This window comes from Dendrobium catenatum, unplaced genomic scaffold (assembly GCF_001605985.2).
Source record: "Dendrobium catenatum unplaced genomic scaffold, ASM160598v2 fragScaff_scaffold_1116, whole genome shotgun sequence".
In the NCBI taxonomy this organism is placed as follows: domain Eukaryota; kingdom Viridiplantae; phylum Streptophyta; class Magnoliopsida; order Asparagales; family Orchidaceae; genus Dendrobium; species Dendrobium catenatum.
In genome coordinates this window covers 337259-356285 of record NW_021319578.1, presented here as the reverse complement: position 1 = coordinate 356285, position 19027 = coordinate 337259, and the positions used below count along the sequence as shown (strand labels likewise).

The 19027-nt window shown below is 34.3% G+C and overlaps 2 protein-coding genes across 5 annotated transcripts; one reads left to right on the top strand and one right to left on the bottom strand.

The window, feature by feature from the left end:
- Positions 1-408: 408 nt before the first annotated feature.
- Positions 409-3176, top strand: LOC110116721 (transcription factor bHLH94). The gene is made up of 3 exons (XM_020850421.2): positions 409-2247; positions 2598-2960; positions 3037-3176. The coding sequence occupies exons 1-3, from the start codon at positions 1837-1839 to the stop codon at positions 3136-3138; spliced, it is 876 nt and encodes a 291-aa protein (XP_020706080.1). The 5' UTR covers positions 409-1836; the 3' UTR covers positions 3139-3176.
- Positions 3054-17525, bottom strand: LOC110116720 (RING-H2 finger protein ATL52-like). Of its 4 annotated transcripts, none has more exons than XM_028698588.1 (3): positions 16368-17525; positions 6280-6420; positions 3054-3185 (listed from the first exon to the last, which is right to left on the bottom strand). In XM_028698588.1, the coding sequence occupies exon 1, from the start codon at positions 17479-17481 to the stop codon at positions 16525-16527; it is 957 nt and encodes a 318-aa protein (XP_028554421.1). In that variant the 5' UTR covers positions 17482-17525; the 3' UTR covers positions 3054-3185; positions 6280-6420; positions 16368-16524. The 4 variants fall into 4 exon arrangements, with proteins under 4 accessions (XP_028554421.1, XP_028554419.1, XP_028554420.1 ...); XM_028698586.1 differs by having other exon boundaries at positions 3079-3209; XM_028698587.1 differs by having other exon boundaries at positions 3081-3202.
- Positions 17526-19027: the final 1502 nt, after the last annotated feature.

Sequence of the window (19027 nt, the reverse complement as noted above, 5' to 3'; positions counted from 1 at the left end):
TGAGAGCCTCGATTGGTTGTTTGGTGGCTTCCTACCTCCAATGGATGGTTCGTCCTTAACTGCTCGGTGGTTGCAAGATTGACATTATTGAGTCCGTCTGGATTGTAGCTTTCGTTATTTCTTGGGTTCATTTATACTGTTTTTATCATTTTAGCTCGTCCTTTGGAGTTTAGGCTCTCCATGTTTATTATTGTATTTTGGTTTGCTTTGGTCATTATATTTTTCTTTTTATTGAATAAAATTTGAGCTACTCCCTTTCACGTAAAAAAAAAAAACAAAAATTCCCTTAGTAATTATCATATTATATATCATTTTTCTTATTTGAAAGAAACAATTAATCTATAACAAATCTTTATTTCTGATGAATATTTCTCACAAAATTATTACTTTATAAACATTTATCATAATTTTTTTAAAAGCTGAACTACACAAGTAAATGAATACATGCATGGAATAATTAACAAACTCCTTTTAGAAATGTATAACAGATATTATATTAAATATGATTAAAAAAAAATGAATATTCGATTAATATATTTCAATGCTGGATCAGATCCATATCAATCTGGGCCAAGCTTGCCGCTTAAAGGTCCAATTCCTGATTCAAACTTTGTCTTATTGGGCGGCCCTTTTATATGGCCGTAGACTAAAAAAAAATTAGCAAATGAGGATGCCCTAATTTAAATTACACAAATGAACTCAATTGAGTTAATCATGAGGAGAAAATCCAAAATTAAGAAGCAAATAATCTGAAGCCCTCGAGAATAGAGCTGAGACTTGATGGTAGATGATTGCAGTAGAAAAGAAGAGAAAAACAAACAAGCTAAGCATAGAGCTCACATGCCCACAGTTCCTCTCTCTTTCTCTCTCCTCCATTAACCACAATTACAGTCATAAACTCACAGATCCTATAATTATATGTTAGTTTGAATGCTTGACCTTGAAGTGGTTTAATCATTTTTATTATAAAATTGAAATCGTAATTGAGCTTTAATGTATCATAAATAATTACATATGATATAAATTATTAAACATATAATCCTATTGCAAAACATAAATAATTTATGGAACTAGAAATGTTAGGGTTGTCAAAATCGGATTTTGGGTCGAATATGAATTTGACTCGACACTTTTTAACACAACTCAAATCCGACCCGCTTTTACAAACGAGTCAATTTTTCGGACCCAAACCCGACTTGTTTTGGGTATGTTTTACTAAAATATTTTAATTTAATTTAATTTATTTAAAGCTAAATCGAATTACGATAAAATTTACTTCAATCAATTTAAAATAAACTAAGCTTAATTCAGTTTGAGCAACATGGTTTATTATTTTTTGAAAATAGTATTTACTTATTTCATAACAACTTTCTAAAATCCTCCTAAATCAATTAAAAATGGGTCAAACAAGATTGATTTCGGATTTCGGGGTCAACCTGAACTCAACCCGGTTTTAAAAACGAGTCGAAATCCCAAACCCAAACTCAACCCGGTTACAATTCGGGTCAAGTTTTCGGATTGTGTCAATTATGAAGCCCAAATGTTAATATCAATTTATTAATTTAATCAATTATTTATATTCTAATGACATTTATATATTTATTAACATACCCTTCATAAGTGAATAAAAAATGTTCATACTGTTTCCATATATATATAATACTACTTCCAAAATACACTCCAAACACTTGCCTTCTTAAATAGCTCACCTTTGTCTCCTTTCTTGCACGTGGCATTCCTTTCTTCTCCTCTCTTATTAAAAACCAGCCACCCCTCACTCAGAAGCATCAAATTTTACTTTCTTCTGCTGTGTTCAACACTGAGAAGAGATAAAAAATGGCATTGGAAGCCGTGGTCTTCCCACATAATCTCCTAGGCTGCAATCTAAAGGACTTATATGAAGAAGAGCAGGCGTTCTATGGGAATTGGGACGTTTCTTACAGTTCTATGAAGCAGGGATTTGAGGAATGGAATACACATTCTTTGAATTTATCGCCACCGACGCATGAAATTGAATGTGCAGTGGAGGTGGCGGCTGCCGGAAAAAAGGATGAGTTGGTGGCCGGAGTTGAAGAAGAAGAAGGGAGTGGAAGAAAGAAGAGGAGAAGGAGCAAGGCCATGAAGAATAAGGAGGAAGTAGAGAGCCAGAGAATGACCCACATTGCCGTGGAAAGAAACCGGCGCAAGCAGATGAATTACTATCTTGCTCTGTTGCGATCTCTCATGCCTTCTTCCTATGTCCAAAGGGTCTCTCTCTCTCTCTATCTCTCTCTCTCTCTCTCTCTCTCTCTCTCTCTCTCTCTATCTCTATGCTTTATGAAACAGTTTCAAAAAAAGATCTTTACCAACCAAATTTCTCCAAAGAAAGTTGTTCTTCTAATTCAAGTTTCGTTCCGGACAGCTTTCATACTGCTTTGAGAAGCATTTAGAAAGCCGTCCCAAACGAAAGCTCTGGCTAGAAGCATCAGTTTTGTTCAACATTAAACTAGTTAAGAAGCCCTATCCAACAAACCTTTTAAGTGCTTTCAATGATGCAAGAACAATTTCATTCTGCAATCCCATTCAAAAACTTTTTTTTGCTACTTACTTTTGTTCAGGGTGATCAAGCTTCCATCATAAGCGGTGCTATAAACTTTGTGAAAGAGCTAGAACAGTTCCTCCAGTTCCTGGAAGTCCAAAAACAGCTCAAGCAACAAATAAAATCAGAAGAACAAACCTTCTCTTCCAAAACCAATCCACTGGCTTGTTTCTTAACCTCTCCCCAGTATTCTTCGCCGCCATCGATAGCCAACATCGAAGTTGGAATTGTGGAGAGCCATGCCAACCTCAAGATGCTATCATGCCGGCGGCCGAAGCAACTCCTGAAGCTGGTAATGGGGCTTCAGAATCTTCAGCTCACCATATTACACCTCAATGTTACTTCTGTTGAACCTATGGTCTTATATTCCTTCAACCTCAAGGTAATTATAAAGAAGTTTCAGAGCTCATTAGCCTATTGTAGTTAGATTGATGGTTTGATTGTGTTATGAATCGTAGGTAGAAGATGACTGTCAGCTGAATTCAGTGGATGAAATTGCAGCCGCCGTTCATGAAATTGTGTTGAAGAACCAAGAAGAGGCAGAGATTTTGCTGAGATAATCTTATTCGATTGTATTGTAATTGTACTTTCTGTTCTTCTCATAGTGCTGATAAGTCATTCAAGCTGCTATCTACTTTAGATGGATCTGTAAATAATGTGTTCAGAGTTAATAAAAGCTTAGATTAGAGTAACCATATGTTTAAAGATAGCTTCACTTTTCATGTCATTTATTATATGAGTAATTTGTTATTCTACATGAACTTATAAATATATAATTTTTACCAATACCATTAAACAAGTAACCAAATAAAATATGATGATGATATAAAGATAATTATACAAAAGAGAGAGTGGTATGCTAGTTAAGCATAATGATTTTATTCACTCAAGAACTTAATATAAAAATCATTAATTAAGTAAATCACCACATGAGCATGAAGACATAGAAGTGACAAGTAAATGTGTAATTAAACTATAGAACAATTGAAGACAATCAACTTGGCATTAGGATCCCCACTAAAGCTTGCTATTACAAACTACTCTCCTTCAATCTATAAGTAGAAGTAACCTTTTTATACCAATTTCTTTCTTAATGGGTAATGCAGACACCCTATAGTTCCACCGCAAGGCAGGAAGCAAGTGACTCCTAGTTCTCCCCAGTCGAAGTATTAATTAGTCAAGACGAGGAACCTAGTACTCCTAGTCCTCTACATTAAATTATAATATTCCTACTTCAAAGTGAAGAACCTACCACCCCTAGTACAACTCAGTAGGTAATAAAAAATATTTTTAAACCAAAATAATTTTACTTAAGCCTTGGAGGTGACTCAATGGATATCACCTATGACTATAATTTATACAATCCCTTAAAAAATTTGATTGCAAGATGTTCACAATAAGAGCAATCAAATACAATTAGACTTTTAAAAGATTTGAGTAAGAAATGCAAGGGCCAAAGGAGATTTTGATTAGAAGATGAACAATTTGAAGTTCTCTCCAAATTTTCTCCAAATGATCTCATAATATAAGCTCATTTTTTCTTATTTTTTGCATTACTTAAATTTTTTTAATGAAACTTTTAGGTCATATATAACAATTAACACTATTAAAAATATGCTTAACTGGCATATAAATATCAAGTCCACCTAATTAAGTATTATTACCAGTTATATTTACTGAATCATTCATAATAAAAAGTTCAGTAGATTGCACAATCTGATACACATTGTATTGTACGATTTACATATGTTAATATTTTGATTTTATACATTGAAAAAACTAGTTTAACAACTAATTTGAACTAGATCGTACTATATGATTATGAATCATATATTATTATTATTATCATTTATACGATCCATATAGTGTCATACGATTTATATAGTACTATAGGATCTATAAATCATACTATACAAACCATATAGCATCATTGATTATCCAATGCTCATAATCCATAGAAACATGTTTTGTAGCTCTCAATATATTTCAATAATCAAGTTATCATTTTTAATGATATTCTAAAATAATTTTAGCAATATAGATAGCATAAATGATATTAAAAAATAATTTTAATTTATAGTGTTCATCTCTCCTTAAAATGCTCTATAAATAAACTTAATATTTATACACAAGACTTGGCACTTTACACTTTGCACTTGAGGCTTGCAATCAATTAAATTTTATATTATACTTATTATAATAAATATAATATTTTTTAGATCCATCATAATTAAAATTTGGTCAAGATATTCTAATCTCTTTTTTTATAATTTATATCTCATTCATAGACTATATGTTCAATCAATTAAATTTAGATTTCACTATCTAAAAGTGAGAAAAAAGATGCAGGATGCCCCTGCTTAATTATTTTTCAAACAATTTTTGAAACCTAAAGTTCCGTTATAAAAAGCTTTCTATCACTACCAATCACAAGAGCTACACACAAAGTTTCTTCTACTTGATTTATGGAAGTCACGAAATTAGCAAAAGTACTTACTATTTAGATCAAAAAAATTATTGAAATGTTTCCTACTTCCTAGTGGCAGATCATCTACTGTAAAAAGTTTCTTCGAGCTTGTATTTATAAACAACATATTTAGTTGTCAAAGAACAAACTACATTTGACAAATTACACATAACAACGAAAAGATGAACAGAATCCCTGAACCACATGCATCACGGATGCTTCACACAATATTCTTCACGTCAATAATATTCTCTTGCTTGACGGGTTTTTACGTAAAATCCAAAAAAAATAGGGGAAAAAAAAAACCATTGGCCTAATGGGACCCCTAACAGCCCATTATACCGTTGGTCCCATGGACAAAATAATTGATAAGGATGGCGGCATTTAAAAGTAAGCTAAAATTAGGTATTTAAATGAAGGCGTGAAACATTTTTATAAATAATAACATTTTGATGGTTTCAAATTCAAAATAACAATCTTATTTGAAGACCTTATACTGTTTTATGTTTGATTTAACATATCAAAGTATATTTATATGTTTTCTATGGTTGATTTAACAGAATTGGAGGAAATGCAATTGCATGTTCATCACTTCACACTTTATATTTGGTTTTGATTCCAATATATTAAATGATAGTTTAGTTTATCTAAATGACTTGATTAGAAAGTATTAGAAATGATTTTTCTTTATTAGATTTAAATGAGAATTTGACTCTTAAAAGGACACAGTGAATAAAAAAAAACAAAAGATTCATGTAACCGATCCCACATAGTGAGATAAAGACTTGATGTTGTTGTTGTTGTTATTATGTTTATCTAAATATATTAATGGACAAATACATTATGTTAATTGACAATATTCACTTCATTTGATAATATAGTACTGTACTTAAAAATATCAAATGCAAGCTGATATGGTAGGTATTTGTATAATGTTCTCTGCAAAAAAAAGACTAAAGTATTCTAACGCCACCCAGTAGAACAACACATGGCATGATAATATGATATAGTCCAATAACTTCATGGCCAAAAACAATGATGATAAATTATATTTAGCAGGTGTAAGAAAAAACTCAGAACCTATCAGAATATTAGAAGTTAGATATTATACTCTATTGATGAAAATTTTGCTAGATCCAACTGCACATATCTAACTATTCTTTCTGATGGAGCTCTGTTAAAAAGAGAAGTGAAAACAAACAAAGGAATCTTGCAGAGGTTTTGATTTATTTACCTGACAGCTATTCTCCATGTCATGAAAAGCTCTCCAAGTACAGATGAAAACTGCTCTGCCCAGATGGATTAATTACTTTATCGGGCACATTGGGAAGATTAAAGAGGCATCACAAAAGTTAAAATTGAAAACAATTGCATCCTGCAAATTTCAGACAGAAATCAAGTATTTCAGAAGTTATTACGAAGGAACCAATGAAAGATATACTGTTAATAAAATAAAATAAAATAAAAAAATATCATCTACCAGGATTAGAAGACTGTTGGAGTTCTTCACAAGTAAAATCAGAATACATAGCTATTCACATGTGATGTACTTCTTTTCAAGTTCCGTGAGAGATTTGTCATGCTAGAGCATGTGAAGTTTAAGAACGAATTATCAGTTTGTATATTGTCAGATAACAGAACACCATAGCATGAGATTTCAAACAAGAAGTGATGCAAGATCCAGCTACAGTTTTTCCAAAGCAATAACGTTTTTTCTGTAAACTTCTGAGTAATGCTATAAAATATATATAAAACACAACGGTGGCTACTCACCTTCGTCTAAAAATCCACATGATTTTCATTATGGTTTAGGATTAATATTCATTGATATTCATATAAGGACTTTTTTGTTGCAAGTATTTGAAAATCAATTATTTTCTAAATAAGTATAACAACAAACAACAATAATAACAACAACAACAAATCTTTATCATACTTTGTGGGGTTGACTATATCCTAAATATAATGTAAAGCAAAATTAATAAATTTGAAATTATTTGTGATGTTTAGTTGCTTGCCAATAAAATTTCAAGAATTTAGTTTTTGTTCGCAATTAGAATCATTTTTTTTTTAATGTTAGAGCACAATTACAGGTTGAGCAGAGCGGAGTCAGGTCTGATGGTAGGTTTGGTGATGGGGTGACCTGGTGGGTCGATGAGGATGGGTAAGCTAACAACGTTGTTCATGACAAGCTTCAAAATGGCGATGGTCGATCACGACAATCTTCAAAACGTTAGTGTAAAAGATGGCCAAAACAACAAAGGTTATGGGTTTACAAGGCAAGCAATGTTGGTTAGATCAATCAGGGTCAGAAACAATGTTGGTATCAAGAACAATGTGGAGTTCGTAATGTGGGTTTCAAGCCCTAGGTCATGAGCAAATAGGGAAATGCAGTGTATTTAGAAATCTACTTATTCCGGTGATTTCATAATATGCAAAAAATGAACTAAGAATTGAAATTCAAATTCCTCAAATAATACCTTTGTTTTTTACTTTACTCTCAATCAAACACAGAATAACTCAAAACCCTTGTATTTAAAATGCGTACACTTAAAATCCCTCTAATCAAACATCCCCTTAATTTCAAATCGAAGAAAGCATGATATTGTCATCCTCATTTTGTGATACCATTTTATTTAGTTTTGGTAACTGTAACCCAGGCAACATAGTTTAAACTAAAAACAAAGGTTTTTTTTTAGATTTTGTTGGCATTGATCCTGTTAACATGAAATGCACCACCGAATATAAAATTTTCTACGTTTTCTAGTTTTTTGGTTATTGGACCTAATCGACATGGACTAAACCAATAATAATAATAATAATAATAATAATAAATCGGAAATCAAGAACCAATCAAAATGAACTGATTGGCTCATTTAAGACTTCCTACAGGTTTTTTTTTTGTTTTGTTTCATTAATCCAAATCTATTAATCATGGACTAAACCAGGCGGCACAAGACTTAATAAAGGGTATTATAGATTTTGATAGCCCAGACCCAAACGACATGGACTAAAACAACTGATATAATACTTAATAATTTTTTTTTATATATTTTGGTAACATGAAGCCGATCGTTATGTATTAAACCGGCTCACATCAACAAGTACAAGACATAGAAAACTAAATTTTTTTAAGGATTTCAAGCAAATAATGTTGTTCGCCTCTTCATTTGATTAGCTTTCTTTCACGATCAACACATAAGAGTGTTAAAAATCCAACAAGGAAAGCCATCTTATGCCAAATTGGTGTTCAAATCTGAAAGAGAAGTTTCTATTTGGCATTGAATCAAGCCACGAAATTTCCCATTTATGTTCTGTTAATAATCCAAAAAAAAAAATCACTGGCATGGAAAAAAAGACCTACAAAAATCAAAATATGCAATAAATAGATGTGAAATGAAAATAAAGTCGGTACATAATTGAAACAGCAATCTGGGCATAGGAACAGAGAAGGACAAAAATAGATGCCTTAAAGTAGTTCAACTTGAAACGCCAATGCTGAACATCATCAACATCCTCAAATATTTGCAAGGCAAGCTAAACGTGGTCCCCTGTAATATTACAAATATAAAAAGAGACGCTTGTCCCAAGTTTTGTGCCTTATGCATCCCCCCCTCCTAAGTTAATCCAATTACTATTAAATGATTAGTTCAATCAAAGAAACCAACAAGTTTTTGAAGGACCACAAAAGTCAAGCTTAATTGGGGGTATTAGCTACAATTCAAGAGAGATGTCCGCAAATTTGTTAAACAAGCATTGCATTTCAATATTGGAAGCCCCACTAGAAAAATGTGATAGCTATGTTAGTGGTAGAATTTGATTACCAGCATTTTCTTGAACTAATTCGTTCAAATATTGGCCCCTTAACCTCCACGATGATATTGACAACTGTAGTGTGATAACCTAAGAGCTCTGTATATTACATACAGGACGTGTCTATGTTAACGATTAAGATATCTTAAGCGGATGTCCTACTAAAAAAATCCATCATAAAACTTTCATAACAACAAAGCTAAATCAGTGTTAGTCACCACTTCCTACCTTAAATCAAGAAATAAGAAACAAAAAAAAAGGTATCTACACGTAGGAAACACATTAATCAATCATCAAGAAATTACAAAAGAAGGGCAAAAGGTAATGAACTGCAACTTGAAGTTCTGTTGTAGAACATACCAAATGTGACAATACCAAATATTTCCATTAATTATTCTTTGTTTTTGGGTCAATCTGTGTGTATGTAAGTTTGACAGGTTCTGCAAAAGGTCTCAACGGTTTTCAGTACTCACTTCACTATTTTCAGCATTAATGCCTAAAGAAGATGACTTATTTCTAAATATGTTGGGAATACAAACTAAAAGAATAGATGATGGGGACATCAGAGCATGGAAAGTTTACCAGAGGCGTGGTCGTTGATCTAAGACCACGATCGCGCCAATATATTTTTGAGTCCTCATATGTACTTGTTTTTATTTATTTGCTTTTGTATTCGTTTTAGTTATTTTTCTCTTTTTACCCCTTACTTAAGGGTGGTCATGTGTAAGCCCAATGGACTAAGTCGTCTTTTTATTTTCTCGTCCAATGTATGAGGCTATCTATAGCCCTTATGTTTTCTTTTGAAAGTTAATGAATGAATAAATTATAAAATTTTCTGCATATTGAGTTCTTGTAAGAGCTTGACAGGTTTTAGAAAGAGATCCCTTGGAGAGGGAAGTGAATTACCCACCAACCTTGGAAGGATCCGGGTTCGTGGTTAGTTTTATCTTTTTCTTTTCTACTCTTCCTCCCTTCTTTCTTACTCCATCCCACGGTTCACCTAGCTCCAACCGTCGGCCCTCCAAACCCGTCGGTTTCATCCCACCACCACCACACCACCAGCCACTACCAATCCGCCGTTTCCCCCATAGCCACCGGCCTAACACCACCATGCAATCAATCATCCTTCTCCCCACCTAGCCGTCAGTCCCACACCCAAATCCCTAGCCTAACCACCGGCCCTAGCCCTTCTCCTTGCTTCCAATTCCAAAATTCCCCATTAATACTTTCCATATTTCACCCTACCTCAATTGGAAGGCTTTGGGCCCCAATTATTCAGTGAAATTTTGAATTTTAAAAAACTTTCCAAACATAAGAATCTATTTTATGAAAGTTTTCAAATTCAGCCCCTTTTTGAATTTCAAATTAAATGGGAGTTAATTAAACCCTTCCTAATTTAATAATCCAAATCAAGAAGGCTTGATTTATTTTCCAAAACCCCTCCCTCTCTCTCCCTATGCCGCCGTGCCCCACCCCCCCTAGGTCCCCACCTCTTAAAATACTTTCTAACTTCAAGCCCTCCCCCTTAGGGAAGAATTCAAAACTCCCCACCCTCTCTCCTAGCCCTCCCCCCCGCCCATCCCTTCCCCTTTTAATTCTTTACAAAATTAAGAATTAATTAGGAAAACAAATTCCTAAATTTCCCTCCATCCCACCTTCCAAAATCTGAGCATATTTCTTCCCTAAGCCCCATCTTTGGGCCGGCCACCTCTCTCCCTCTTCTCCACTTGAATCCTTGAGAGAAACTTCTTTTTCTCTCAAGAAGAGTTCTTAAGGGAAGCGAAGACCTTCGTCGCCAACACTTCATCCTTACGGAATCGATGAATGGCCGATCCCGATCTTGACTCCGGCTTCGTCTACAACAATCAAGGAAACGTCGACATCCTCTGGTCAACATTCTTCGACGTCAACCTTGAAATAGACAATTCCGCCGAAAAATATCTGGATCGTATCATCTTTACCTTGGCCGAAGCAATCGAAGAGCAGCTTGCCAATGTTCAGTGGCAAAATCACTTCCGTTCCACGACAAGGGTGAACCTTTTCCCCTATTCAAATTCTCTTCTAATCCGCTGCTCTTGTAGGTTGTGATTCAAGCACAAGGAGTCGTGCCAAGCTCTCTGCCTTTGCTTAGTAAATGTAGGATTTGAGTTTTGATTTTATATGCTTTCTAATCTCATTGTTAACCTGGAGATTCTATTGAACATCTACTTAATGTGCATCTGTTGAAAATTCTAATTACTTTGGTGATTCTCGCTCTTAGCATGTGATTTGGCCTAAGCGAAGCCTCCCCTCTTTTGTTTTCTATTGTCGTTTAGTGGCTAACGTTTGAAATGAGCATATACGTGAAAAGGTTGGAGTAGCTCCAGTGAAAGATAAGATTAGAGAGAGTCGTCTTAGATGGTTTGGTTACATTAAATGAAGGCCTCCCGATGACCCGGTTAAGAAAGTTGAGATATTAGATTTGACTTATGTTAAGAAAGGTAGAGGTAGACCTAAAAAGACTTGGTTAGAAAATATTAGAAATGATCTTTTTTATTAGATTTAAATGAGAATTTGACTTTTAACCGGACACGATGACGAAAAAGGATTCATGTAGCCGACCCCACATAGTGGGACAAAGGCTTGATGTTGTTGTTGTTGTTGTCTTATTCAAATACGTGCAAGTTCTTAACGCATTCATTTCAATCATACTTAGTCCTGCATCAATAGAATAAATCAAAAAGAAAAAAACTTGCTCTTGGACCAAGCAATAACCTTGAAAACACCATCAAAATTTCTGAACCAGATTAATTAGAAAGTATCCGAATTCCACTAGCATCTGCAATGCATATTTTATCCAACCAGAGTAACCAGTCCCTAACAAAAGGAAGTTAAATCACCAATTACTAAATCCTTGAAGAGGTTAACTGGATTTTTTTCCTACGTCCAACAAACACATTCCTTTAACGCTTTCACAAGGTTTAGCTAGAGCATCCATTACATACATCACATGAAATAATGCAACTCATAAAAATTAGTGAAATGCACACTGCTATGACAGCTCCCTTTGCAAGAGACCGCCATCGTGATCACTATACCAATAAGCCCTTACCAAACAACAAATGTTGTGCCCCTCTTTAATGTGAAATCCATTTAGCAAATCCTCATTTTTCAAATAGAAGAGTTTGAAACAAATATAAAAGTAGAACGTGAAAAGATTTCATATAGTATCGTAAGGAACTGAAAAGAAACAAGCAGCCCATCCATTCACCGTTTTTTTCCCCTCATGGTTTAGACTATCTAACCTTAGTTATGCAACAGCGCACCTAGTTCCATGACCTAGCAGCCCATTCAAAGCATTCCTCAGCCCAAGACATTATTCAAAGCTTAGTCCTCTATTATTTTATTTCTCTCTCAAATTTGTTATTTACTTTTAGATTGTTATGCCCTTTTTTTCCAAAAGAACATTCAAACTGTTCTTGTTAGAAGAGTCTTTTACAAAACTTGATGAGAAGAGCATAGGGATAAATATTTGCAGCTGTAATTTTCCAAAAAAAAAATAGTGAAGGAACTCTTCAATTTTTATGCTCCATTGAAGGTCAGGATCCTCTACGATTCACCTAAATAGTGCCTCCGACTTCTCAATACACCAAAATTGTGTTAGAGTTGGAATGCCTGAGCAATTGCTAATGGAGGCAAATAAAGTCACCGCATAAAGACGTAGATATGGACATGCAAGCTCATTGGGCATTCCTCACAGCACTATAGTAGAGGTTCAACAACCTTTCTTTGGACATGTAGAGGATCAAAGTTGTTGTAGGTAGAGGAACAAGCATCATTAATTAACTTGGGGTTGGGAAAATTGAATCGAGTAATCAAGAACAACCACCACATGAAGTTCTATAATCATCCACAAGGAGAGCTCGATTCAATAGATAGCCTCATAGACAAATTTATTGATGATTCCGCCAGTTCCAAGCTTGATGCTTCTTCATGGAAACCTCAAAGATAGGAAATGTCTGAATCTGACACAGTAGGAGAAGTGGGGACAAGGGTTTTTAACAAACCATGGTTTGTCGTCACCAGCTAGTGGGAGCAGCTATAGACCCATTGACGAAGTAAGAGCAAACAACTTATTCACTCTTGGTCCTGGATGCAAAAATTATTGAAGGAACAATCCCTACTTAGTACTTATCGATTATGACTAGCTTCTAGACAAAGAAAAATTAATTTTCACAAGTAGGGGTGCTTGCTTGGTGAATGTACCAAACAATTTTATAGGCACAATGCTCAGATTGATCTAACTGAGGTAGAAAGGCACCATGTTCATTACCATAGAAAATTAAAAGACTCCATAAGTGACCAGTTAACCCTCCAATCTATTTGGAAGTTATCAGAGGCAATGAACATATATTCCAAAGAAAAGAGCAATACATCTTAAAATTCCAATAGGTGTTCCTCCAACCACAGGGGTCAGTATAACACTAATAGCTATGCTTTCCAATAGTGTGAGAAGAAAATTGTCCTCCCATCTCTTAAGCCTAAACCTGGTTAATAACAAGTCAATGCTCTACACACCATTTCAACTCCTAAGTTTTGTGCTAAAATAAACAAAGTGAAGTTATTATAATTTTGATTGCTAACACACCACAAAACTCCAGTGTCTTTCGTCTAAGAATGATGGCTTACTGAATGAACTCTTCTCAAGTATGGCTCAACAATTCTGATCCTGCTCTTACTCTTCTCAATTTTGAGCATGTTTTTGAAGTTGAAGTTGATGCTTGTATGATTGGAAATTTGAAATTCAAGTTATTTCATGAAGGCCAACTCATTAAGTTTTTAGTGAAAAATTTTAATGAAGCCAGGAAAAATGGACAATACTAAGAGTTGCATGCTTTTATGAGAGCCGCACACCACTAGGAACATTATCTTATATAAAAGGAGTTTATTATGTATATTGATCACCAAACTCTAAAATACATGAATTAAAAAAAAGTGTCGTATGCATGCTCGATGGATCTGCATTTTTCAAAAGTTAACTTCCCACATCAAACATTATGTGGGTCGCTTCAACCGAGTGACTGGAGCTTTAAGCAGGAAGGTCACCCTCTTTATTACTATCCAAATTGTGCCCATGGAATTTGAATCACTAAAGTACTTATATGTCGACGATGTAGATTTCAATGACATGGTTAAAATGCCTTCAACATGTAAATACTAATGACTTTCATTAAAAAAAAAAATTGTTCAGAGGAAGGCCAACTAAGTCAATATGAGAACTAATAATACAAGAGATATATTATGGTGGACTAGCATACATATGGGACGTGAACCAACCATTGAAAACTATTTTTGCCATGAATGTGGAGAGGCATAGCCAACTTCATGCAAAGGTGGGAAATATGACAAACAACTGAAGGACAAGCTCAAAATACTTTCCTTTATACTCCATTGCCCGTCCGAAATGATATCTAGGAAGACAAAGCATGGATTTTGTATCCCGGGACTGCTAATGGCATAACTAAAGAAGGACTCGGTGTTTGTTTTAGTTTTAGATTCTCAAACTTGACTTATTTTATAGCATGTTGAAATACTACTGATGCCATCAACATATATAATCATTTCTTTCAAGAGATTGTTCAACTACATTGGATACTCAAGTTCATCACCTCTAAATGTAATGTTAAGTTTGTGAACCACTTTTGGCAAGTGTTGAGGAAGAAATTTGACAACAACATATGAGCAAGCAAAGGTCATCAACTGCACCCTGGGCTCCAATATCTATAGCATCTCAACTAAAATGTGGGATCAAGCACATGCTCAAGCCAAATTTGCCTTTAATAACAATATTATTTTACCAAAGCAATGGCCACACTTATTCATTTTCCACACTAAGGTAACTAATTGCATAGTTGATCCATTGAGCTGCCCAAGAAATATGCAAACAGGAATGTTGAAGTTTTTTTTTTTTTGGAGAATGTTATTGGTAAGGTCTAAAAGAGTGACATGAAGTTTTTTTTCAAAATTTGGAGAACACTATTGATGTGCATTGATAAGTAGATAACCTCCATCACTTAAATTTTGAGTTCCATGGTTAGCAAACCATGCACATTTATTTAAACATCAAAATAGAATTAATAAATTTAACTAGCAAAAGACTTGGCAAACTCAAAAGAGTGATAGTGAGCTGAAATTCAAACAAGCTCAATAGGTTTGCAAGTGAATATGGCCTGGATAATCTGAAAAAAAAAAGACTTTCAATCGGTCTTACTAATGGATTTATTAGAGGCAAACTCATTATAATATCCATCAATATATATGATAAATTTCAATAATTTTGAAAATGATGCATGAAAATTTAATCTTGTGCTTGAAGGTTTCTAATTTTGATTACATTATAACATCCATCAATACGAATGTCACAAATTTTCACAATTTTGAAAATGATGAATGGACATTTGATCTTGTGTTCTACTAGGAATTTAAGGAGAAAAGGCATTCTCCTTCAAGGAGGAAAATCACTACCCTTTTTCTGATGTGTATTTTTGTCTTCTCCTTCATGTGGGAAATTCACTACCATTTTTTATTTTTTATGTGCATTTTTATCTTCTCCTTCATGCAGGAAAGTAACTACCCTTTTCTGAAGTGCGTTTTTGTCCACACACACAAACTCATACAATGAATTATAAAAAAGGAAGTGATCACATATTTTCCTTAATCTTCTTTCTAAGCTTAAATGCCATTGATCTAACTATCTTATACTCAACACTTCCTCTAGGAATAAAATTTCTGTCAGCTTCCATGACTTATGCCATCCCACACACAAGAACTCCAATGCATGGGATGAAGATCACTGCTCACTATTTTCCAATAAAACAGTTAGAAATAGCGCCATCATTAAAAAGAAACCTAGTAAAGCAATCAAACAAACGGCATCATCAATATAAGGATTTATAGCACATAAAAACTCACTCATCTCTCACAAGGTTAATTTAGCTAGCTTGGCACCTTCTTGTAATTTAGACCAACCAAAGAGAAGCACATTCCGAATACTTCAATTGAAGTGATGAAATTATGTTAAATCTATCTATGAACTTATAATTTCCATTGGGGAAAATCAATCAAATAAACATTCCGACTCAATGTCTTATAAAACTTCATTTCAATCATTAACCCATTATAAGAATTACGAAAAAAAATGGCAAACAAAAAAGAAAGTAATAATCAGGATACGCCCAAAACAAAAGGTTGGTAATACCAACATTTTTTGCTCAAAATCCTAAACAGTGCAACATTTGTAAGTTTAAATGACAGGATCCATGTACAAGTACAGAAGAAAGAAAGGAAAGGAGAGGGTAAACCGTTATTTCCAATTTAACAAATGAAGTACCAAAGCGTTTGCTCGATCTCAAATTTTTGGATTGAGAGCCTAAGCCTTACATTATCCCCGCAATTATGGAGTGAATTACATAACAGATAACATAAAAATTCTAAACTATAACCAGGGCATAGAATAGATCTCAAGCTAACCTCATCGCAACTCTTTCTAGATGAATTATTCGCATCAGCTAATTTTAGAAACCATAGAAAACCACAACCTTCGCTAATCTCAACTTCTTCATAACAATTATATGAAAGAAGTTCATTATCCTCAGCTGCAAACAAGAGATAAAGTATCAATTCTCAATCACACTGGAAGGACTGAGCTACTGCGCGATCTCCCATATCTTGAAAAGAAGAAAATTCTTCCACTTGCAGAGTTAGACCCTCCTCCAACATCCAGTGCTTTTTTTTGTTGACTTTCCTCGCTAAAACTACTGCCCTGCTTTGACCTATTCAGATTAACCCCATCTTCAGATCTCCCTTCACGATCCATTCTTAAAGATAAATCACTTGCCCGAAATGAATCCATAGAGTTGGACATCCACTCCTGCCCTAATACATTTTCTGGCAAACCACCTCGATCTCGAAGCGTGGAGCTCTCGATGCAATCCAAAGCAGTATCAGTAACAACCATATCTTCATCCTCTTCTAGCTCTTCCAAAACCCTAGAAGCAGAGCCGAAATCATCTCCTTCTGAGGCGACAGTAACGACGGAGTCGATGATTTTAGCCCGGCAAAGAGGGCAGCTAATATGAGATCGTAGCCAAGTATCGATGCATAAGACATGGAAAGCATGACCGCAGGCGGGGAGAAAACGAACAAGTTCGCCCTCGCAGAAATCACCGAGGCAAACCGAGCAATCTGCGGCAGTACCAACGCCGGATACGTAGGGTTTCGCGGAGATGGCATTGATTGTAGACTCATCAAGCCCGACGGTGCGAATGCGCCAAACAGGGTAATCGGCCTCACCTTCTTGCGATTCGGAGATACCAACGTTGCCGACTGAGGGGAGTTCACCTTCGCAGCGGCGACGGCGTGCGAGCACGGTATAGTAGGTAAGTACGAGGAATATGATGGCGGAGGCGACGGAGACGATGGGGATGATGACGTTGGCAATGAGATGGTGACCGGAAGAGGAGTCGTCGGAGGAAAGTGGAGAGGGAAGCGAATGTTGGGGTGACGGAAAGGCGTAGCAATCGTGCGTGCAACCGCTGGAGTTCTCCGATTTGTTGAAGATCAGAATCTGACGGCGAAGGGCCATAGGCGCGGGAGATCGCAGAGACGAAAGTGGCAGAGAGGAGAGGTGAGGTGAGGATTATGAAGAAGCAATGTGAACGGTGTAGGATGACGTGTCAGCTGGTGATTGGAAGGATGGGCTTCTGTTCGTATAATGACAATAATGTGGAAGTTGGGGCGGAGACTCTGATGTGGACCACATAAGTGAACCAAATAGAATAGTATTGCCACGTTTGATACGTTAGGGAGATGAGGAAGTCAACGAGCGTAGCTGGGTTGACTTTATTTGAGAGTGCGATTTTTTTTTAGGAAATGAGAGTGCGAAGCTAAGATACGTTTTCAATGGTATTGATTGAACAAGCGTGCTAATAATTAATAAAATATATTTATGTGCTCATTATTTAAAAAAGTATAAAATTTTAAAGTATGTATAATTCAAAATTAAATTATATGATTAAATATTAAAAAAATAAAATAGATAAAGTCATATGTCAAATGAACGACTTACTGCAAATTTAGATATGTTGAATCAATTATGATAGAAGCAAATTGCTTGGGGGGAGGGGGAAAAACCCTTTTTCAAGCTTTGATCATGGATATTTATTATTTAAATATTAATGCATTATTTGAATGATTATATATATATATATTAGTTATCAAAATTTTAATATAGTTCAATTTATTATATGGTATAATACAAGATACATTAATACATGTAAATTATCCTGTCTAACTTATTAAAGCAACATGCCAGAATAATTTTTAAAAATAAATTATTTTCAAAATCTAAAAGAAATTATTATAATTTAAGGAATTTGAATTAATATATCAGTAATATGAAAATTTATAATAATGTTAACTTATTTTTATTATAAAATTTCAATTAAATTCATTATTTTATTCAAAGATAAAATTGTATCATCTTATATTTTATTTATCTTATAACGTTAATAGAATTGAAATTTTTAAGTCAAAATATTCTAAATAAATTTTCATATTTACGAATATATCATCTAATTATTTATAATTATTTCTAGTATATCACCCATTTGAATATTTTTTTTTTTTACTTATTTTGTATGTCAACATCTAATTATTATGATATATAAGTCAAAAAAATTAATAGAATGGGATGGTTATTTTTAATTATAAACAAGGTTGTGAAAATCAGACTGAACAATGAACCGGATGAAGGATAAGTTCATGATTCCATTGGCCAAACTGGGGACTGGGGACGAACCAAATGATGTTTGAAATAATAATATTATTAAAAGTTAATAAAATTAACATAATAATATGACTATCTAACATTGATTTTAACAAATATTAAACTTAATCTCAGCACATTTGATTGATTTTAGTAAAACACAAATACAATTTGCATAGAAGATGTGCCTTTTTCTTTTTGAAATATAGAAGCAACTTTATTCCAAGCTTTTGGAAATGGTGCTTGGGCGAAATAGGGCATCGGCTGCTACAAAATTACCTAAAATATCCCTAACATAATTAATTAATATATTAAAATTTTGAGTGTGGGCAATTTCCTGAATGATTTAAACTCTCATGGTGCT